This window comes from Phyllostomus discolor, chromosome 8 (assembly GCF_004126475.2).
Source record: "Phyllostomus discolor isolate MPI-MPIP mPhyDis1 chromosome 8, mPhyDis1.pri.v3, whole genome shotgun sequence".
In the NCBI taxonomy this organism is placed as follows: Eukaryota; Metazoa; Chordata; class Mammalia; order Chiroptera; family Phyllostomidae; genus Phyllostomus; species Phyllostomus discolor.
In genome coordinates, this window is record NC_040910.2 from 69,196,454 (window position 1) to 69,216,233 (window position 19,780).

Here is a 19,780-nt window from a genome sequence, read left to right on the forward strand (position 1 = left end):
ATAATATAAAATAATGAAATAAAAATAAAATATTACTACTAATAATAATATGACAGTGTCATGGTAAGGATTAACACACGGTTAACCCTCAGAATAAATGGTGTCTGATATGCAATGAATGATCACAAAAATTTAGCTAGCCCTTTTTTGAAAGAAGCCATCCCTGCCCTCAAGCTGCTTACAACCTCAATGACTTTGATCAAGTTTACTTTCATTTGTGACATTTTTCATCTTTGGTTACCCACCAGAAAATCCTTTCAGAAAAAGCTCCTGGGTTTAGCATGTTAAAAAATGATTCTCCTTCATAAACTCATTAAGAGCTCTGCCCCACGCATCCCATGGACAGTCAAGACCGTTTATCCAGAGGAAGTGAGCCCTCTCCATGTTGGAGCCACAAGGCACGGAGATGTCCAACCATGCTGAGGGTCTACAGGTGTCCATCTGCATCCCAGGGCCATTGCCCTGGCTCAGCCTTGGCGTGGCCCTCCCCCTCCAGGCTCAACAACAGATGGGCTGCCTGCGGTTTCCTCCACTGGAGCAGTACAAGCCTACACATGAGGGCTAGGACCACAGAAGGTTCCCCAGATCCTAGCAACTTGCCTCTTTGGCAAAGCTTAAATGTGTTTAATTTAAACTTTCCTAAAATAGACTCCTGGAGGGGGACCAAATCTTGAGAGCTATGTTCTGAAAGTTCTCAAAAATCTAGGAAACTTGGAGATGGGACTGTTCTACCAGAGTTTGTACAAAACTGCAATAGGCCCTATTGCCCACACCCCTTCTCCTTACCCTAGCAGAGGGCTCTAATGGGACACAAACATGGGTGGGCAGAAGAGGAGACCCTTCCAGCAGGGAGGAAGGCAGGGTGAGCTGGGGATGCTGATGCCCCATGGAGGTGACATGAAGCAGCCCTCCCTGAACTTGGAAATGAGGGAGTCAGCACAGCTTGGGCAAATGTGCTCATGGCTGCTGTAGGAGTCACCAGCCCAGGAGTGAAATAAAGTGGCCTGGGCATGACCTGAGAGATAGGGCCCCGATATTTTGCTAATTAATAGCATAAGTGAAATCAATTGCATGGTACTCTGTGTGGGGGAGTCAGTAAATGGAAGTCAAGTGGTCAACCAAAGTGGCAGGAAACATCACAAAAAAGCAGGAATTTCTTAGTACTTATCGGGCCCTATCTGTAAAGACTGAGGAATGAACTTCCCTCCCACCTGGTGGGTGGCAGCACAGGACAATGGTGGTTTCTCAGGCCACCAGCCAGGATCCTTCATCACTAATCACTCTACTTGGAGGATGTGATCACCAGTACCGTTCTAGTGACAGCTATCTGTTTCTGGATCTATTTTTTTTTAACATTTTTTTATTGTTGTTCAAGTACAGTTTTATGTTTTTTCCCACCACCCCTCCCCATCACCCCAGCACTCCCCACCTCCCTCTCCTGTTTCCACCCCACCTTGTGTTTGTCCATGTGTCCTTTATACTTGTTCCTGCAAACCCTTCACCTTTTTCCTGTATAATCCCCTCCCCTGTCCCCTCTGGTCACTGTCAGCCTATTCTCAATTTCATTGTCTTTGGTTATATTTTGCTTGCTTGTTCATTTTGTTGATTAGGTTCCTATTAAAGGTGAGATCATATGGTACTTGTCTTTCATCACCTGGCTTATTTCACTTAGCATAATGCTCTCCAGTTCCATCCATGCTGTCACAAAGGGTAAGAGCTCCTTCTTTCTTCCTGCTGCATAGAATTCCATTGTGTAAATATACCATAGTTTTTTGATCCATTCATTTCTGATGGGCACTTAGGTTGCTTCCAGCACTTAGCTATTGTACATTGTGCCGCTATGAATATCGGGGTGCATAGGTTCTTTTGGATTGGTGTTTCAGGGATCTTAGTGTATAATCCCAGCAGTGGAATTGCTGGGTCAAAAGGCAGTTCCATTTTTAGTTTTTTGAGGAAATTCCATACTGTTTTCCATAGTGATTGCACCAGTCTACAATCCCACCAACAGTGCACTAGGGTTCCCTTTTCTCCACAACCTTTCCAGCACTTGTTGTTTGTTGCTTTGTTTGTGATGGCCATTCTCAACAGTGTGAGGTGTTATCTTATTGTGGTTTTAATTTGCATCTCTCTGATAGCTTGCAATACTGAGCACCTTTTCATATGACTCTGGACCCTCTGTATGTCCTCCTTGGAGAAGTGTCTATTCAAGTCCTTTGCCCATTTTTTAAGTGTATTGCTTGTCTTCTTACAGTGTATTCATGTGAGTTCTTTATATAATTTGGAGATCAAACTCTTGTCTGAGGTATCATTGGCAAATATGTTTTCCCACATAGTGGGTTCTCTTTTCATTTTAATGCTGTTTTCTTTATCCATGCAGAAGCTTTTTATTTTGATGAGATCCTGTTTGTTTATTCTTTCCTTTATGTCCCTTGCTCTAGGGGACATATCAGTGAAAATATTGCTGCGTGAAATATCTGAGATTTTCCTACCTATGTTCTCCTCTATGCTTCTGGATCTTTGTAAAGTGTCAGCTTTACAAAGACCAGGGGAACTAGAAGAAACTCCCCCCAACCTCCATCTTCCACAGTCTCTAAGAACAAATAATTGTATAGTCTGGTTTACATTTTCGTGTCTTGTGAGTTCTGTTGGCATCAGCCATCCAAAGTCTCAGCCACTTGGGCATACTCATAGGTCCCCAGTACAATCCCCAGGTAGTGGCCAACTTGCCAAGATAAGGTGTCTCATCCTGAGAAGACCCTAGGTAGGCCTGCACCCAGGTTCCTCTTTTCAAGCTTTTTCCCCCATACAAGGGTAGGGAAAGGAAAAGGAAGTTTTCAGACACATTGTATGTGTCAGGCAGGGTTCCTCCCTCTCTCCCCCAAACAGTCATGCAAAGTCACTGCTCAGCCATGAGGGTCTCCCCAGTGTCTTTATTTATACTTCCGTAAATCCTTGGCTCGCAATGGGGCATCACACCCATTGCCTTGCCTGGGCTGTGCAAGGCAATCCATTTGGTATTGGAAGAAAATATAATAAAAGAAGGTAGTAGAAGTTCTATTATATTCATTTTCACCCACCCTTTATAATTTTCCACTGTTTGATTTATGTTACAATACATATAACAGATTAGCAGACCATATGCATGTATGATGAAGGTCATGCTCAAAATTTCTTTACTGATAGAGATGCATGATCAGAAAAATTGGGAAACCACTTTCTTGGATAACTGTAAAGGAGACCTTGGAAAAGATATATCAGGGTGGCTTAGAAACATATTTGCCATGGCCCAGCCAGAAAATGTCATGCCTTGTTTCTCATCTGATCCAGTGCCCCCTATTGAGTCAGAATGCGCAGTGGAGGGGCTCACCAGCCTGTGCTTTAGGCCAACTGCCAGGAGATGCTTAGGAGCAGCCAGGATGGAAAGCTACTGTAAGGACTGCTGTGGGTCCGGAGCATGGGAAGACCAAGTGGTACATGGTGGGTTTTAGGGGTATGGAATAGCAGGGTTTAGGCCCTGTCTTTGTGGAAAGTGGTGCTTTGGCATTTGTCTGCTCCTATTTCTGTCTTCTGGGAGTGCTGTCTTCTGCTGGGTTTCCCAGGTGCCTGAGTTTCCCCTGAGCCTGATTAGTAAGAGAATTGCTCCCCTGAAAGGAACCACATAGAATTGACTAGAGCACCTCTGCTCTTGGCCTTGGACTTCCACTTTCAGAGAGTGGTAAGGGAAGCCGACCCTTGGTAAAAGATCCAAAGAATCTGTCAACCACTTGGAGGCTCTGTCAGAGGCACCAAGAGAGACAGAGAGGCTCTGTGTGGTCCATGCCAGCCCAAGTGTCCCAAGGCTAGGGGCTGTTTGCAAAATACTTGGGCCAACTACGGTATATATTTTCCCAGTCCTGAGCCATGTGTGTTTATCTTTCTAACCCCTGGAGGAAGGGTTTTAGGTAGATAGGATTTGGGGTCTGGATCCTGGGCAAATAACACTGCCCACATCCTACTAAGTTGGGACACGTGTGTCTAGGACTTCTGTTTATCCTCATAATGAGCAGACGGTGGGGCTGGTATGAACTTTCACTTTATACAGCAGAAAACAGACACAGAGAGGCCAAGTGACTTGTCCAAGGTCAGTCCGTGAGGCTGGGGTCGTGGTCAGCACCAGCTCTCCTGACTCGTGTTCCACACCAGTGTCCCAGACCTTGGCATGTTAGAATGCGTGCTCCTCACAAACAGGGTCCACATCATATTTAGTTTTTATTCCAAGCACAGTTTCAGGCACATTATAGATGTTCGTTAAATGTTTATCAGGTAAATGGAAAAACCATCCTCCCAGCACACCTTAGTCAGGTCCCACTATGACCCAAGAAAGAGTGAGAAGCAGAACTACAGCCATCCTCTCGCATACCTCTGCCCTGTTTGGTGGGCTACAATCCCTACCCCAAAAGTTACTTGTTTGGGTTAAAACATTCCTTCCCTAAGAGCCCTGCTGAGGTTAACATGTCCCATAGACAGTAAAGAGCAACTGAAAAAGGAAGAAGGGGTCTTTCTGTGCCATTCATTCAGGCATTTGCTCACTCACTCATGCATTTGTATTTGCAGCAGTGCCCTCCTCAGTACCCATGGTCTGACTTGCTGTGAACTGAGGCTACTGTCACTGTGGAAAGCAGCAGATGGGATGTAGCAAAGGCAAGTCACAAAGAAAGAGTGACTGTGTGAAGACATAAAGTTGGTGGTCTTAAATCTCAAAGTTCCAAAAAGACTCAAAGATTCATTTCTGAGTTATGAACGTGTCCTTATTCTGTGACCTCAGATCCCTCCCAAAGGTTGGCAACTATCTAACTTCCCTTCATGTGACCCTTTCCTTTCCCTGCAAACCATCCATTCGTAGGAGCATGTTAACAGTTTCCTTCTGTGGGAGCATGTGGGTCCTAGACAACTCACCTCTTACTTCCTTTCCATGGGGCCAGAAAGTCGTCACCATTCACAAAAGCCCTACCTGACCCTACGACACTTCTTTCAGAAGGATCCTCCCTGATACCCCCGTGTTAAACTCATTTCCCCTCCCCAGGACATTGGCCAGAACAGCCACAAGGGGTCAAAGCAATCTTAGACTATTGGACACTGACCTCAGGCCACTCACCTGTATTTATAGTCTCTGAAGCACATTTGATGGGCTTTGAGCTTAGAGATGAGAAGCTTGAGAATTTTCAGGAAGAAGAAGAAATTGACCTTGAAAAACAAAGCAGACATGGGTAAGCGATGGACTCCATATGTCTATGAATACTGAGGTCATGCTGGGTCTGGCCCTCAGTTCCTTGTTTGTGTTTAAGTGAGGGGTAATGCAGCACTAGCCAGTCAGGTAGTAAGCATTTATAGTAATCCCCACTCTCCCTAAGGCCATCTCAACTGGAAGCCTGGAGAAGATCCCAAAAAGCCATTTAGTTTCTTTTTCTGCCTTAGGGATGCCCATCATCATCTGAGAAAGGCAGATGGACACTTCCATTATCATTATTAACTAATATTTATTGAGCACTTACCAGGCCAGGCATTGGCTAACTTCTCATACATTATTTTGTTTAACCCTCACAATAACCCTCTGAGGAAGCCACATTATTTTTATGACATTATACTATGAGAAAACAGAGGCACAGAGGAGACAAGTACAATTCCCAGTGTCACAAGACTAGTAAGCAACTGAGTCAGTAATTAAATCTAGACTTATCTGATTACAAAGCTCCCTTCACTTAAAAAAAATTGACTCACAGCCTCCCTTCTGTAAAGAACTCCAGCACTATTGGCATCCAATTTGATGTCCTGTTATTGCCACAGAATTCACTAGAAAGTATATGTGCTTTACTACCCAGACTACTTTCCACAACTATAGGAACTAGGAAGATTCAGCTCTTCATTATCAGCCTTGGTAGAAATTTTAAAATATGTTTACAAATTCTTTGACACCTTTCCCATCAAAAAGTTGAGCCTAATATTTCCCTTCCCTCTAGAGTGTGAACTAGATTTAGTTATTTGCATCTAATAAAAAATATGGTGAAAGTGATGCTATGTGACTTCTATGGCTAGGTCCTCAAAAGGATGACTTTCACCTGGTATGTATCATCTGTCTGTCTATCTACCCATATCCTCTCATTCCCTCTCTCCCCCTCTCTCTCTCCCTCTCTCTCTCTCTCTCTCTCTCTCTCTCTCTCTCTCCACTCATTGCTCACTCTGGGGAATACCAGCTGCCTTGTGGTGAGGATACTCAGGAGCCTGTTGAAAGACCCACATGGGGAAATTGAGTTCTCCTACAATAAGTATCACTTGCCAGCCACGTGTATGAGCCACCTTAGAAGCTGATCCTCCAGTCCCAGTCAAGCCTTCATATGATTGCAGCCCTAGCCAACATCTTGACAGCAACCTCATGAGAAATCACAAGTCTCCTGGAGAGGTAGAAGAGCAAGTGACTGAGTGTGGGCAGGGCTCAGAGAATGAACACAAGGTTTGTGAGAAGCGATACTGGACACAGAGAGAGGATCGCTTCCTGCAGAGCCTTTCACAGTCCCACTGAGGACTTTGGGTTTTCTTTTGAAAGCAACAGAAAGCCACTGGTGAATTTTAAGTGGGCAAATGACCTCATCAGATTTTCATTCTGAATTTTAAAAAGATCATTTTGGCCCCAGTGTAGAGAACAGATTGGATGAAGGCAGACTGGAGGAGGGTCTACTTGGGAGGCAGTTTCAGACTTCCTGGGGGAGGATGATGGAGAAATGAAGTAAAGCAATAGCCCTGGTGCATCAGTGATGGAAAGGAGAAGATGGATTCAAAATTACTAAGGAGTATGAGTCAAATGACCTTTGTTGGATGTGGGGGGTCAAAGATGATCCCAAACTTTCTCAGTAGATCTCACATGTGTGGTAGTGCCATTCACCAAGAGGGTGGCCACATGGAGGAAGAAGAGCACGGAGGGAGAAGAGGGAGACATCCAGGAAATTTGGACACAAGATGTCCCAGGCAGTGAGATATTTATTTCTGGACCTGAGCAGAGAGGTTCCAGTCAGAGCATGGGGCCACTGGAGTAGGCAAGATTATCTAGGGACACTGTGTAAAGAGGGAGAAAAGGAGTCTTAAGAGAACTGCCTTGTAATAAAGAGAAAGGTATAAGAAGTGGAGTTAGCAAACAATGAGAAAGAGCAGCTAGGGCCATTGGAATGAGCCAAAAGGAAATGGTATCCTGGTAGCTTACAACAGGAAGAGTTTTAAGAAGGTTTGAAGACGACATGAAATTTAAACAAAATAAAGCAGCATTTAGCAATAAGGAGTTCCCAAAGAGAAGCTGCAGTTCACAGGTTGGAGTACAAGCCAGACTACCAGGCTTTGTTTTGTGAATGAAATGTGAAGAGGGGAGACAGCCCACTGAAACCACGTATAAGAGGTTTGGCTGCAAGGGGAAGCAGGCTGATGGAACAGTAGCTGGCAAGGGATGCAGAATGGAAATAATGTCTCCCCACTTTTATCTGCAGGGCTGCAAAAGGGTTTTGGTTGTAGTAATTTTTTAAATTGAAAAGACTCAAGGGAGAGGGTCTAAGATGGTGGAGTAGGTGGAAGTTACACTCACCTCTTCCCAGGACTACATCAAAATTACATCTAAATTATAGAAAAATCAACCTGGATAACCATCTGAAGACTAGATGAACAGAAGTCTTATAACTCTGAATATACAAAAGAAGTCAAGTCAAAACTGGTAGGTAGGGTGAAGACGTAAAAAGATCCGGCCCTGTAATCAAGTACAGCCATTGAGAATCTGGATGGATATCTTAGTGGCAGAGGTCCCTTGCTGAGAAGAGAGGGGTCTCAACTCCATGGCAGGCTCCTCAGCCCAAAGTAACAGTGCCAGGAAGAGAAGTCCACATAACATGTGGCTGTGAAAATCTGCAGGGATTCTGTCTTCCCAGGAGAGACAAATACTACTGGAAACACAAGCACACTTCAAGGACCAGTGCACACTATCTCACTTGTGGCACTCACCTTGGGCTCCAGCAGAGGAACAGTGACTCAGAGGGGCAGGAGTCACATAGGGAGAGACTGAGTTGTGTAGCTTCAGGGAGGGAGCTAGAGGGAAGAACAGCCACCAGTGTCCTTGTGTTGAGATCCTCTCCCATGTCGCCCACAGATGCCATCTTTCCTGGGTCAAGCACTCTTCTCCATGTGGCACTGGCCCTGAGAGTAACACTAGCCCTATTCTTCCAACTCCTTGGGGCTTTACCCTACCAAACTCACACACAGCTGTGGGATCTTCTAGGTGGAAGCCAGCCTGGGCCCACACTGCAGGCTTTCTTGAAAAACTGTCAGTAAATTCTGGGTAAGCTTGGGGGTACCAGACACACAGGGAGAGGCTGAGTTACATGGTTTTAGGGCAAAGGACATCCTCCCTTGTGGCTGATAGCTATCATCCTTCCTGTGCAAAGCCCTCCTTCCACAGAGTCAAAACTCAATCTACTTTAGCCTGATCAACTCTGCTGGCTTCACCCTGGGTACTTCCTGAGACCCCACCCTACCACAAGGGTTCATAGGCCTCAGACAGGTGGCAGCTGGCCTAGGTATACCTGGAGACCTTTGCTGAGTGGTCACAGAACCAGCACTGGTGCTAGTTTGAATCTGTATTAACCTGGTGGACACTATTCATCCTTAGCTGGTGACTCACTGAGAACCTGCCTCATGCAACTTACATTTCAGTGGCTGAGACAATGGATAGCCAGCTGGTGGAGGCAGATCTCAGAGCATCTTGGCCCTTTTGCTAACATATCCCAGACCTGATACTGGTGACAGCTGGTCTCAATATGCAGCTTGGCCATTCCTACATGCACACAGACCCAGCACAGGCAGCTACCAACTCTGGATCACTTCACAGTTTTTAATAGGTTGCCCAGGATTGGTCACAGGCAGCATCTGACATTGATCTGCTCTGGAGTCCCTCCCAAGAAGTCTCAGAACCAACACATCTAATGGCTTGGCTTAGACCGCATCAGAGTGTGACCCAACTAGCTCTATAAGCAGCACACCCAAATGAAGGTCTTCACAAACATCAGACCCTACTAGGGCAAATCTGCTTCATGGGGTCACCCTCCCCCCTACTACACAGAAGTTTGTACACTATGGTCAGGGTCAACACTCACAGTCAAGCAGCTTGAGGGTCAACCCCATGCACAGACGGGCCAACAGCAATCAAGACTCAACTACAACAGGAGGGCTCACATGAGCCATGCAAGAGACATTCCTGGAGCACCCAGCTCTGGTGATTAGGCAGACTGCACCCTGAGTCCCACAGACCACCTACTACATAAGGCCACCCTGCTGAGACTGGGAGACATATGGATCTACCTAATACACAGAAACAAATATAGAGAGACAGCCAAAATGGGGAGGTAAAAACCATGTCTCAAATGAAAAAAAAATGAAAAAATCCCCAGAAAAAGAACTAAATAAAGTGGAGGCAAGAAATCTACCAGAAGCAGAGTTCAAAACAATGATTATAAGGATGCTCAAGGAATTTATGGGAATGGATGAACTAAGTAAGAACAAAAAGGTAGTAAACATGAAAAAGGACATAGAAACCATAAAGCATAACCAGACAGGAAAAAAGAATATAGTGTCTGAAATGAAGAATACACTAGAAGGAATCAATAGCACATTAGAGGAAACAGAGGATTGAATCAATGATTTGGAAGACAAGGTAGCAGAAAATACACAATTAGAGAAGCAAAATTTTAAAAATAATTTAAATAGTGAGTATAGTTTAAGGGACCTGTGGGACAACATCAGGCATGATAACATTCACACCATAGGGGTACCAGAAGGAAAAGAAACAGAGAGCAAGGAACCTTGAGAACCTATTTGAAGAAGTAATGACTGAAAACTTTCCTAACCCAGTGAAGGAGAAATACACACAAGTCCAGGAAGCATAGGGAGTCATAAACAAGATGAACCCAAAGAGGCCCACACCAAAGCACATCATAATTAAAATGCCAAAGGTTAAAGACAAAGAGAGAATCTTAAAAACAGCAAGAGGACGGCACTTAATTACCTACAAGGGAGCTCCCATAAGACTATCAGCTGATTTCTCAACAAAAACATTTTAGACCAGAATGAAATGGCCTGAAATATTCAAAGCGATGAGAATCAAGGACCTATAACCAAGACTGCTCTACCTAGTAAGGCTATTATCTATAACTGTAGAAGATAAACTGCTTCCCAGACAAGAAAAAGCTAAAGGGGTTCATCACCACCAAGCCAGTATTAGAAGAAATGTTAAAGAGACTTCTTTAAGAAGAAAAAAAGAAGAAACCTAAATATGTATAATAAAATGGCAATAAATACATACCTATCAATAATCAGTAATCATTTTAAATGTAAATGGCTTAAATGCTCCAATCAAAAAACATAAGGAAGATAAACGGATAAGAAAACAAGACCCAGAAACATGCTATCTACAAGAGACCCACTTGAGATTGAAAAACACACAAACAGAAAGTAAAAGGATGGGAAAAAATATACCATGCAAATAGTAATGAAAAAAAAGCTGGGTAGTAATACTTATATCAGACAAAATCAATTTTAAAACAAAGACTATACTAAGAAATGAAGGACATTACATAATGTTAAAGGGTTTGATCCACAAGAAAATACAACCCTTGTAAACATTTATGTATCCAACATAGGAACACCTAAATATATGCAGCAAATATTGGTGGACTTAAGGGTGAGGTCAACAGTAATACAATCACAGTAGGAAATTTTAATACTCTGTTGACCTCAAGGGATAGATCTTCCAGACAAAAAATCAATAAGGAACTAACAGCCTTAGATGATACATTAGACAAAAAGAATTTAATTGATATTTTCAGAGCATTGCACCCCCAAAGATGCAGGATATAAACTTTTTTAAGTGCACATAAAACATTTTCCAGGATAGACCACATATTAGGCCACAAACTAAGTCTCAATACATTTAAGATTGAAAACATATCAAGCATCATCTCTAATCACATTAATTTGAAACTAGAAAATAATTACAAGAAAAAAACTGAAAAAAATACATAACACGGGGAGGCTAAATAACACATTACTAAACAATGCATGGGTTAACAATGAGATAAAAAACAAAATCAAAACATACCACCAGATAGGTAAAAATGGGAACACATCCCCAAAATCTATGGGATGTACCAAAGCAGTCCTAAGAGAGAAATTTATAGCATTACTGGCCTACCAGAAGAAACCAGAAAACTTTCAAATAAACAATCTAATCTTACATATAAAGGAACTAGAAAAAGAACAATAACAAAAAAGCCCAAAGTGAGTAGAAGAAAGGAAATAATAAAGATCAGATAAGAAATAAACAAACTAAAGTCTAAAAAAAACACACAAGAGATCAATAAAACCAAGAACAGTTCTTTGAAAAGGTAAACAAGATTGATAAATCTTTAACCAGACTCATCAAGAAAAAAGAGAGTACCCAAATAAATAAAATCAGATATGAGAGAGGAGAAGTAAAAACTGACACCAAAGAAATACAAAGGTTTGTAAGAAACCATTATGAAAAATTACATGCCAACAAATTGGATAAACTTGACAAAATGGATAAATTACTAGAAACATACAATCTTGCCAAACTGAATTAGGAAGAATCACAAACTCTGAATAGACTGATTACAACTAATGAAATTGAAGCAGTAATCAAAGAACACTCAACAAACAAAAGTCCTGGTCCATATGGCTTCTTAGGGGCATTCCATCAAACTTTCAAAGAAGAGCTAACACTATTCTCAAACTATTCCAAAAGTACAACAGGAAGGAAAACTCCCAATCTTTGATTTTACAAGGCCAGCATTATCATACCTCCAAAACCAGATAATGAACATACATGCAAAAATCCTCCAGAATATTAGCAAACCAAATCCAGCAATATGTTAAAAAGGTTATACACCATGATCAAGTGGTATTTATTATATAGTGTTGGAAAAATTGCACAGACACATGGAAAAAAGTGAAACTAGGCCATCTTCTTTTTTTTTTCAATTTTTTTATTTTAATCATTGTTCAAGTACAGGCCATCTTCTTATAGCATATATAAAAATAAACTCAAAATGGATTAAAGATTTAAATGTAAGACTTAAAATGATAACAGTCCTAGAAGAAAACATAGGTAGTAAACTCTTTGATATTTCTTTTAACAATATTTTCCTGATATATCTCCTTGGGCAAAGAAAACAAAAGAAAAAGTAAACAAATGGGACTACATCAAACTAAAAGGATTTTGCATAGCAAACAAAACCATCAACAAACAAAAATACAAACTACTAAATGAAAGAAGATATTTGCCAATGATGCATCCAATAAGAGACTAATATTCAAAATTTATAAAAACTCAAACAACTCAACACTAAAAAACTAACAAATAAACAATTCAATTAAAAAGTAGGCAGAGGACCTGAATAGGTACTTCTACAAAAAAAAAAAAAACATACAGATGACCAATAAGCATATGAAAAGATGCTCAACATCACTAATTGTCAGAGAAATGCAAATAAAAACCATAGTGAGCTATAACGTCACACCTGTCGGAATGGCTATCATCAATAAATCAACAAATAATAAATGTTGGCAAGGATGTGGAGAAAAGGGAACACTAGTGCCCTGTTGATGGGAATGCAGATTGGTACAGCTACTGTGGAAAGCAGTATGGAGGTTTCTCCAAAAAAGAAAAAAAGGCCTTATGACCCAGGCAATTCCACTTCTGGTATATATCCAAGGAAACCCAAAACACTAATATGAAGAATACATGCACCCCCATGTTCACTACATGGAAGCATCCCAAGTGTCCATCAATAGACAAGTGAATAAAAAAGTAGTAGTACACTTACACAGTGGAATGTTGCTCAGCCGTAAAAAACAATGAAGTCTTACTATTTGGGACAGTGTGGATGGACCTAGAGGGTTTATGCTAAGTAAAATAAGTCAGACAAAGTACTATATACTTATATGTGAAATCTGAAGAACAAGAACAAACAAAATAGAAACAGGCTTATAGATACAGAGAGTAGACTGATGGGTGTCAGAGGGGAGGGGAGTTTGGAGACTGGGTGAAAAAGGTGAAGGGATGAGAAGGACACATTGGCGGTTACAGGAATTTAAAGCACAGCCTAGGGAATATAGTCAGTAATATTGTAATAACTGTGTATGGTGCTAGGTTGGTACTTGAAGTGTCAGAGGACCACTTTGCTATATACCTGCAACCAGTACAAAATGATATTGAATGTAAACTGTAATTGAAAAATAACGTTTTAAGCCCCAGCTGGTGTAGCTCAGTGGATTGAGCGTGGGCTGTGAACCAAAGTGTTGCAGGTTCAATTCCCAGTCAGGATACATGCCTGGGTTCAGGCCATGACTCCCAGCAACCACACATTGATGTTTCTCTCTCTCTTTCTCTTTCTCCCTTCCTTCCCTCCCTAACAATAAATAAATAAAATCTTAAAGCAAAAACAAAACCAAAAAAAACACATCTTAAAAAAAAGAAAGAAAAAGAATGTTTTAAAAAAGAAAAGACTTAAGAATGCCTCTATGCAATGGAGAAAGAGCTGATAGAGACTACGACTGAGTGACAATTAATGGAGTAAAGTCTCTATAGACACTGAGTCCACACAATCTTAATGTCCTGGTCTAGAAACAAGCCCTTGAACTACACATGGAAACAAAATCACAGAATCCACACATACCTGTTATGGTTTGCCTAAAGCTAAAAGGCCAGAGTTTTAGGCAAGAGGCTATCCAATCCTCAAGCCAGCAGGAATGATGGAGATTCCCAGCCAAAGAATATTTAGCAATAGAATACTTAAATACAAACTAAGTGTAACCAAGCGATTTATCTCTTTTAATGGGATATCTGTTTTTCATCACAAACAGAAAATGTTGTGTCCTTGGCTTAGTGATTTGTTGAACTTGGGTATTTTTCTTAGAAAGTCAGCCTCTGACTTTCTAAGGGGAAAGACACATATTTCAGCAAATTAATTTCGATCAGGCTGTCTTCTAAGAAATGAAGGGCTCTGAGGAGGAGCAGGTTGATTTGTTATGCTCTGTGTCTTCCAGAGACCACAGTAGAAAATGGGCATCAGCCAGTGGGCCATACGGAGGAAGAGCTTCCTCAGTGCCAAGCAATGATGAAATGCCAGCTTGGGTGGCCATGGGGTTCATCCTGGCTACCCAGAAGACAAGAGTCAGCAATCACTGGATAATGCTATCCATCATTTGCGCATAAGCAGGAAAGGGGCCAAATGAGAAAACTTTTCAAGAACCCAGCCAACTCTTCTTTGATTCTGTAACCAGATGGGGGCACTTAGGACCCCAAACATGTAAGGCTCCCTAGACAGTACAGAATGTGTTATCAGATGTAACATTCCTGGTGATACTTCTGTGACACCCTAACTTCTGTGCCTGATCAGATCTGAGCCTACAGACTGGCAGAGGTGATTGACAGCATGGCCAGGAATCAGAAGTACACCTCATCTACCCCTGAATGCCTCCACCTACCTCAAGCCCCTCCTCCTCTGACCTGCCATGTGGATTAAAATGCCTACCTTTAGAGATCTCCTTTGGGTAAAAACACACCATCTGCAAGAGTCCTGCTGGAGTGCACACATCACATAGAAGATAAGGAGCAACTAGGAGAGAAGGGGGAAGCCCTTTCTCTATCTTATTCATTCATTCATTCACATTCATCTCTACAAAAATGAAGAATTCAATAAATATGTATGATCTGACTTACTTTCACCATGGAACACAGAAGATGGGACTCAACAAAGGTAAGCTTTGAGGAGGGAAAATCCAAGGTATAGAGAAATTCCCCCTGCAGCTCTTCAGAGGAGGGGAGCAGGGAGTGAGGAGATGTTGGGAAATCCATGTAACAGAATGCCCCTGGATTCCTGGTGAGGAAGCAAACCTAAAGAGGGGTAAGCAGCGAAGACTAATTTTACTAATTTCTCAACTTTGCTGAGTCCTGAAGCAAAAGTAGAGGCTGTCAGAGAAGATTCAGTAAAAGTGAATGAAGGCATTTGACTTTATGACTTTATAAAGTCAATATATGATTCAATTCATTGGCTCAAAAAAGCCTTTCAACTGGGGGTTCCATCTGTTAACTCCAGGTCAGGATATGGATAGAACAATCTTGCACAGTTTACTCATTTTGTAAGGCTGTCCTTGAAAAGTTGGACTAACCAAGGCTTTATGAATTTTCTACTAGGCTATAAGAATATACCCTGTTCCAGGAAGGTTCTAGACTAAATGTACACTCAGGGGTAACAGGTTAATTTAAGTAGTGAAGTCTTAAATGCTGAAGTAGTTGAGAGTTATCTAATTTCAGTTTCTCACGAAAGACCCAAAAAGTATCTTGATTCTTCAGGTTGTCACATTATTATTTCTGAAACATAGAGAGTCAAGAGAGCAGCAGGTGAAGTCAGTTGATATGTCTGGAAATCCAGCACGATGTACATTCATTCGCATTGATCCAGATGCTGATCAACAAATTCAGACCCAGTCTGGGAGATGGCAGAGAAGCCCAGCTCTGATAACTGGGGATGCTCACCAGGGAGCCCAAGTCTGGAATGGGAGACTTTCTTTGGTCCCACTACTTGGTTCACCAGGTACAGTTGGATTTTCCCACAAACCTCTGTTCCGTGTTCCAAAAAGTAGTTGCCAGCCTCAAATCTGGCCAAGACGAGAAAGGTTGTGAAGTGCCCTGAATGCTATCAGCTTGACCTTGATTATTATGGTACTTTTTAGTACTTTAGTTTAACAAAAGAAATATGCAGTATTGGGAAATTCTCTTTTTCTTCACACAATGAAGATGTGGAGGGCTGTTTTTTGTTTGGTTGGTTTTTGCTTATTTCATGATCTAGAGCAACGAGGGGAGTTCTGCTATATGTAGTCTCAGGGACCCAAGCTCCTTCAATGTTGTAGTTCAAGGAATTATATTTTGGAGATGGGGTTATGTCTACTCAGGTGAATGCAAAACTGAAACATGGGTCATATGACCAAACATGAAGGCAGTTATCAGTTGGCTCAGTCATGATCCAATGAGTCTCAGAATGGTAACTATTAGACTCTGAATTTCTTTAGGGCAGAAACCATGCGACATACGCCTTTATTTCCCTCAAAAGAACCAAGCCAAGAACAGGAAAGGTGCTCAAAGCCTGAGGGCAACAATAAAAAAGCCATTTAAAAGCCATTAAATGGCTTTTGAGCCATTTAAAAGTCACATCAGAAAAGAGACAATGTCAAGTTTTGCTCAAGAAAGACTACCCTGGCTGCAGTACAGAGGATGGGTTGCTGGAGGCAAGAGTGAAGAAGGGAGACCAGTCAGGAGGCTTTTGCAGAAGTCTGCAAAAGGAACAGAAGAAGAGTGGGATTAAGGGAAAGGAGGCGGCTTGGAGGCATCTTGAGAAGAATTTGACAAGGCAGTATCTGAGTGGAGATTGCTGGGAAGAAGAGAACAGAAGCTAGGGGGCTCCTAGGTTTCTGGCTGGGGCGGCTGGTAGATGAATAGTGGTCTCATCCACTGGGTGTGGCAAGCAGCAGCAGGAGAAGGTGGACAGGAGCACGAGTGAGGTCAGGAGACTGTGTCCATACATGGAGCTGGCTGTGACTGGAGTTGTAGAAGCGACAGCATGTGAAGGTGATTTTATTCAAGATGAGATGATAAAGAGCATTCTTTTCCCCTCATAGGTGAGAACATGGCTCCAAGAACTAGAAAGCACCCATAGAAACTAGCACACAGGTTGGTCAGCCACAGCCAGACAAGCAGCAAAGTCCAGAGCAGTGGTTCCAGCCCCGGCTGTTCGTTTTAATCCCTTGGGCGTTTTTAAAACTGTACCTGCCTGAGCCCTACCTCCAGAATTTCCGATGTTGTCCTCCAGGGTAGAAGTACCATGAGGTTTCTCATGACATCCAGCTTTGGGAGCCACAGACTTCAGTGGATGCCTGAAGCCTGGCAATGTCATCGCAACTTATATTCTGATTGAGCAGGTCTGGGGTGGGGTCTGGGGACCTGATTTTATAGCAAGGGCTCAGGTGACTATACTTTGAGTATGGAGAGTGTAGCAAAATGCTTTTCAACCCTGACAGCACCTTAGACTTCCTAGGCCACACCTGAGATCAATGAAATACAAATCTCTGGGGCTAAGACCCAAGCAAAAGAATTTTTAAAGACATCGAGGTGATCCCATGAGTAACCAAGATGGAGAATGATGAAGCCTCTGGAAGACTGCAGGATGAACATTAGGGATCCAGCTGCAATGAGCCTCCTGAACTCCCTCCTAGGGAGGACCAGCTGGTCTCCATTCTGCTTTGCTCTGCCTGGTTAGCGAGAGTCTACCAGTGCCCGGGAGTGGGGGTCACAAATGTTAACCAAAGTTTGTAGAGAGCCTGCCATATGCTTGGGCTAGCTGCCAGGTTGAACAGAACAGGAGGCATATGGTGTCAGCAGACCGCTTTTAGACCGATACTCACAAACTGAAAACATTGCTGAGGCTCCAGCAGAAGTCTGTACAGGGTCCAGGGAGGGCACAAAGGAGAGTGTGACCATTCCTACTTTGTGAGGTGGGTTTTCATGTACAGCAGCCAGGTGGGTGAAGTGGCAGAGGGAGGGAGCTCAAACCCTAGGAGAATTTGACGCAAGCTACTAATGCATAAGAGAGCCTGCAGCAGTCAGCACTTCACACACAAGGGCTGGAGGCGATAAATATTTTGGAGGCAGCATCATGGTGTTGTGGTTATAGGTGGGTCATCTGATCAGACCCTCTGGGCTGAGCTCTGGGGCCTCCACTTACTGGCACAGTGACTTTAAACAAGTGACTCCTCATTTTCTCAGCATCCTCATTAATAAAATGTAGCACCCACCTTAGAAGAGTAAATGAGTTCCTACACACAAAGCAGTTAGCATGGGGTTGGGATGTAAGAGACACTCAATAAGCTTCACTGGGCCACCACGGTGGGTCCTAGCCAGAAGGTGGATGCTGGGACCACAGCTGTACAGTGTGTCTGGAGAGGAAAGGATTGTGGAGAAATGACAGACAGGGTGGGGGTGAGGCAAGGCTCATAATGCCCATGGTAGGTAAGTGGTCAGACTTCACGTAGAACACACACTCTCAGCTGTGTGTGGAATGACTAGGCAGTGGGCACAGGGGGCACAGGGGACAGGGGGACATTCCCAGGAGCATGCCTGCCACTGGTCAGGTTGATGTGATGCAGACCTTGGAATCCTCTAGGGCATCTCCACACTCTCGGTTTTCTTGCTATTTCTGTGAACTTTCTATCCTCTCAGTTATACCCAAGTCTGGGCAGCGAGTTGCCTTTTATCATTGACAGATACTGGCATTCTTCTATACAAACAAGCTTTTGCTTTCATGAAACCACAAATACCACATTTACATAAAATGGCAAAAACAGAATGTCCAGCAACCTCCTGTGGACGACAGTGGGTGAGTGTGGAGCGCAGCGCCTGGCCAGCAAGCACCCAGAGTGATGGCCCTATGTCTAGGTAGGGAGACTCCACCTCCCTCCAGGACCTTGCTAGACTTCCTGCTTTTTGCTAACTCCCTGTCATTTCCCCATACTTCTTGAGCAGATTTCATTCTCAAAAACTGTCATCTAAAAGAGCTTTAGGATTCTGGGTCAAGCTCTCCTTCTCCAGCCCCAAATTCTGGGCCATGAAGAGTAAAGGCTCTTCCTCCTCAGGGTCTCAGAGCAACAGCATCTCCCGACTCTCTAACCCCATCACAGCTGTGGGTGGATATGATTGTACATTTTCCTCCTCTGAAAAAAACCTCTCTCGTCTCCTCTCCCTCCTACTAATGGTGTTAAGACCAAGCCAATGACTTTGCTGTCTGTGGCTGGTCTGTGACTGAAGAGACCTCTGTCTCCAGGGCCTTGTACACATCATAAAGATTCAATTCAAGGTCACTGAGCACATTTCTATACATAGTTTAAAGACTCAACAAGAAGGAGCTTGTGGTAGAACTCTCAATTTAGGTCCTGAACCAGAACAGAACAAGGAGTTTCTAACTTGCTCCTTCTCATTCCCAGATCCTACTCTCAGCTTAAGGTCTGGCCCAGGCTCATCCTGAGCCAGGGAATTGGGTGGATGGGGACAAGGGGTGAGGTCCTCCCTAGCTGCTGAGCTTAGAGAGAAGAAAGAATGGGTGGGATGATGCTTACTGCTACACAGAGGAGCATGGGTCCTCGGATGATCCACCAGATTGGCTTATTATTGTTCGTTCCCCAGCACCTATAGCAAAGAGCAGACAGTAAATTTTAAATCAAGTTAAGGTTCAATGCAAAAGCCTCATGCCCTCTGGACAAAGGATGCTCACACTCAAGACTTACCTTCAACCCATCATTGTCCTGAGGGATGGAAGAGAAGAGCAGACTAAAATTCCTTCCTGCTAATACCGTAGTGCTGGCTTTTCTTACCACTCAAAGGTGCTAAAGCTCGGTGTATATCCCTCTACACTTGTCTCTGTGTTCTCAAAAATGTAAATAATTATATAGGGGACTTTTGGGTGGTGTTTATTTGGAGGCAAAAAGGGATGACATGATTTGCATTATTCAGCAACAGGCTTAACAAGGTACTGTTGAGATTCAGTCTCAAGAAGCCAGAAGATAGAGAATATTCCACAATATAGGTATGCCACTATTTATTCATTGATTCCTGTACTGACAGATATTTAGGGATTTTTTTTTGTTT

General features: G+C 42.9%; 1 protein-coding gene across 1 annotated transcript in view; it reads right to left on the reverse strand.

Moving 5' to 3' along the window:
* GLP2R (glucagon like peptide 2 receptor) overlaps positions 1 to 19,780 on the reverse strand; it is a 71,247-nt gene that overhangs the window by 16,301 nt on the left and 35,166 nt on the right. Inside the window, exons 11-12 of the mRNA XM_028534660.2 lie at positions 19,252 to 19,321; positions 5,135 to 5,223 (exon numbers count right to left, since the gene is read on the reverse strand). Of these exons, the coding sequence (XP_028390461.1) occupies positions 5,135 to 5,223; positions 19,252 to 19,321 (159 nt within the window). The remainder of the gene's footprint in view (positions 1 to 5,134; positions 5,224 to 19,251; positions 19,322 to 19,780) is intronic.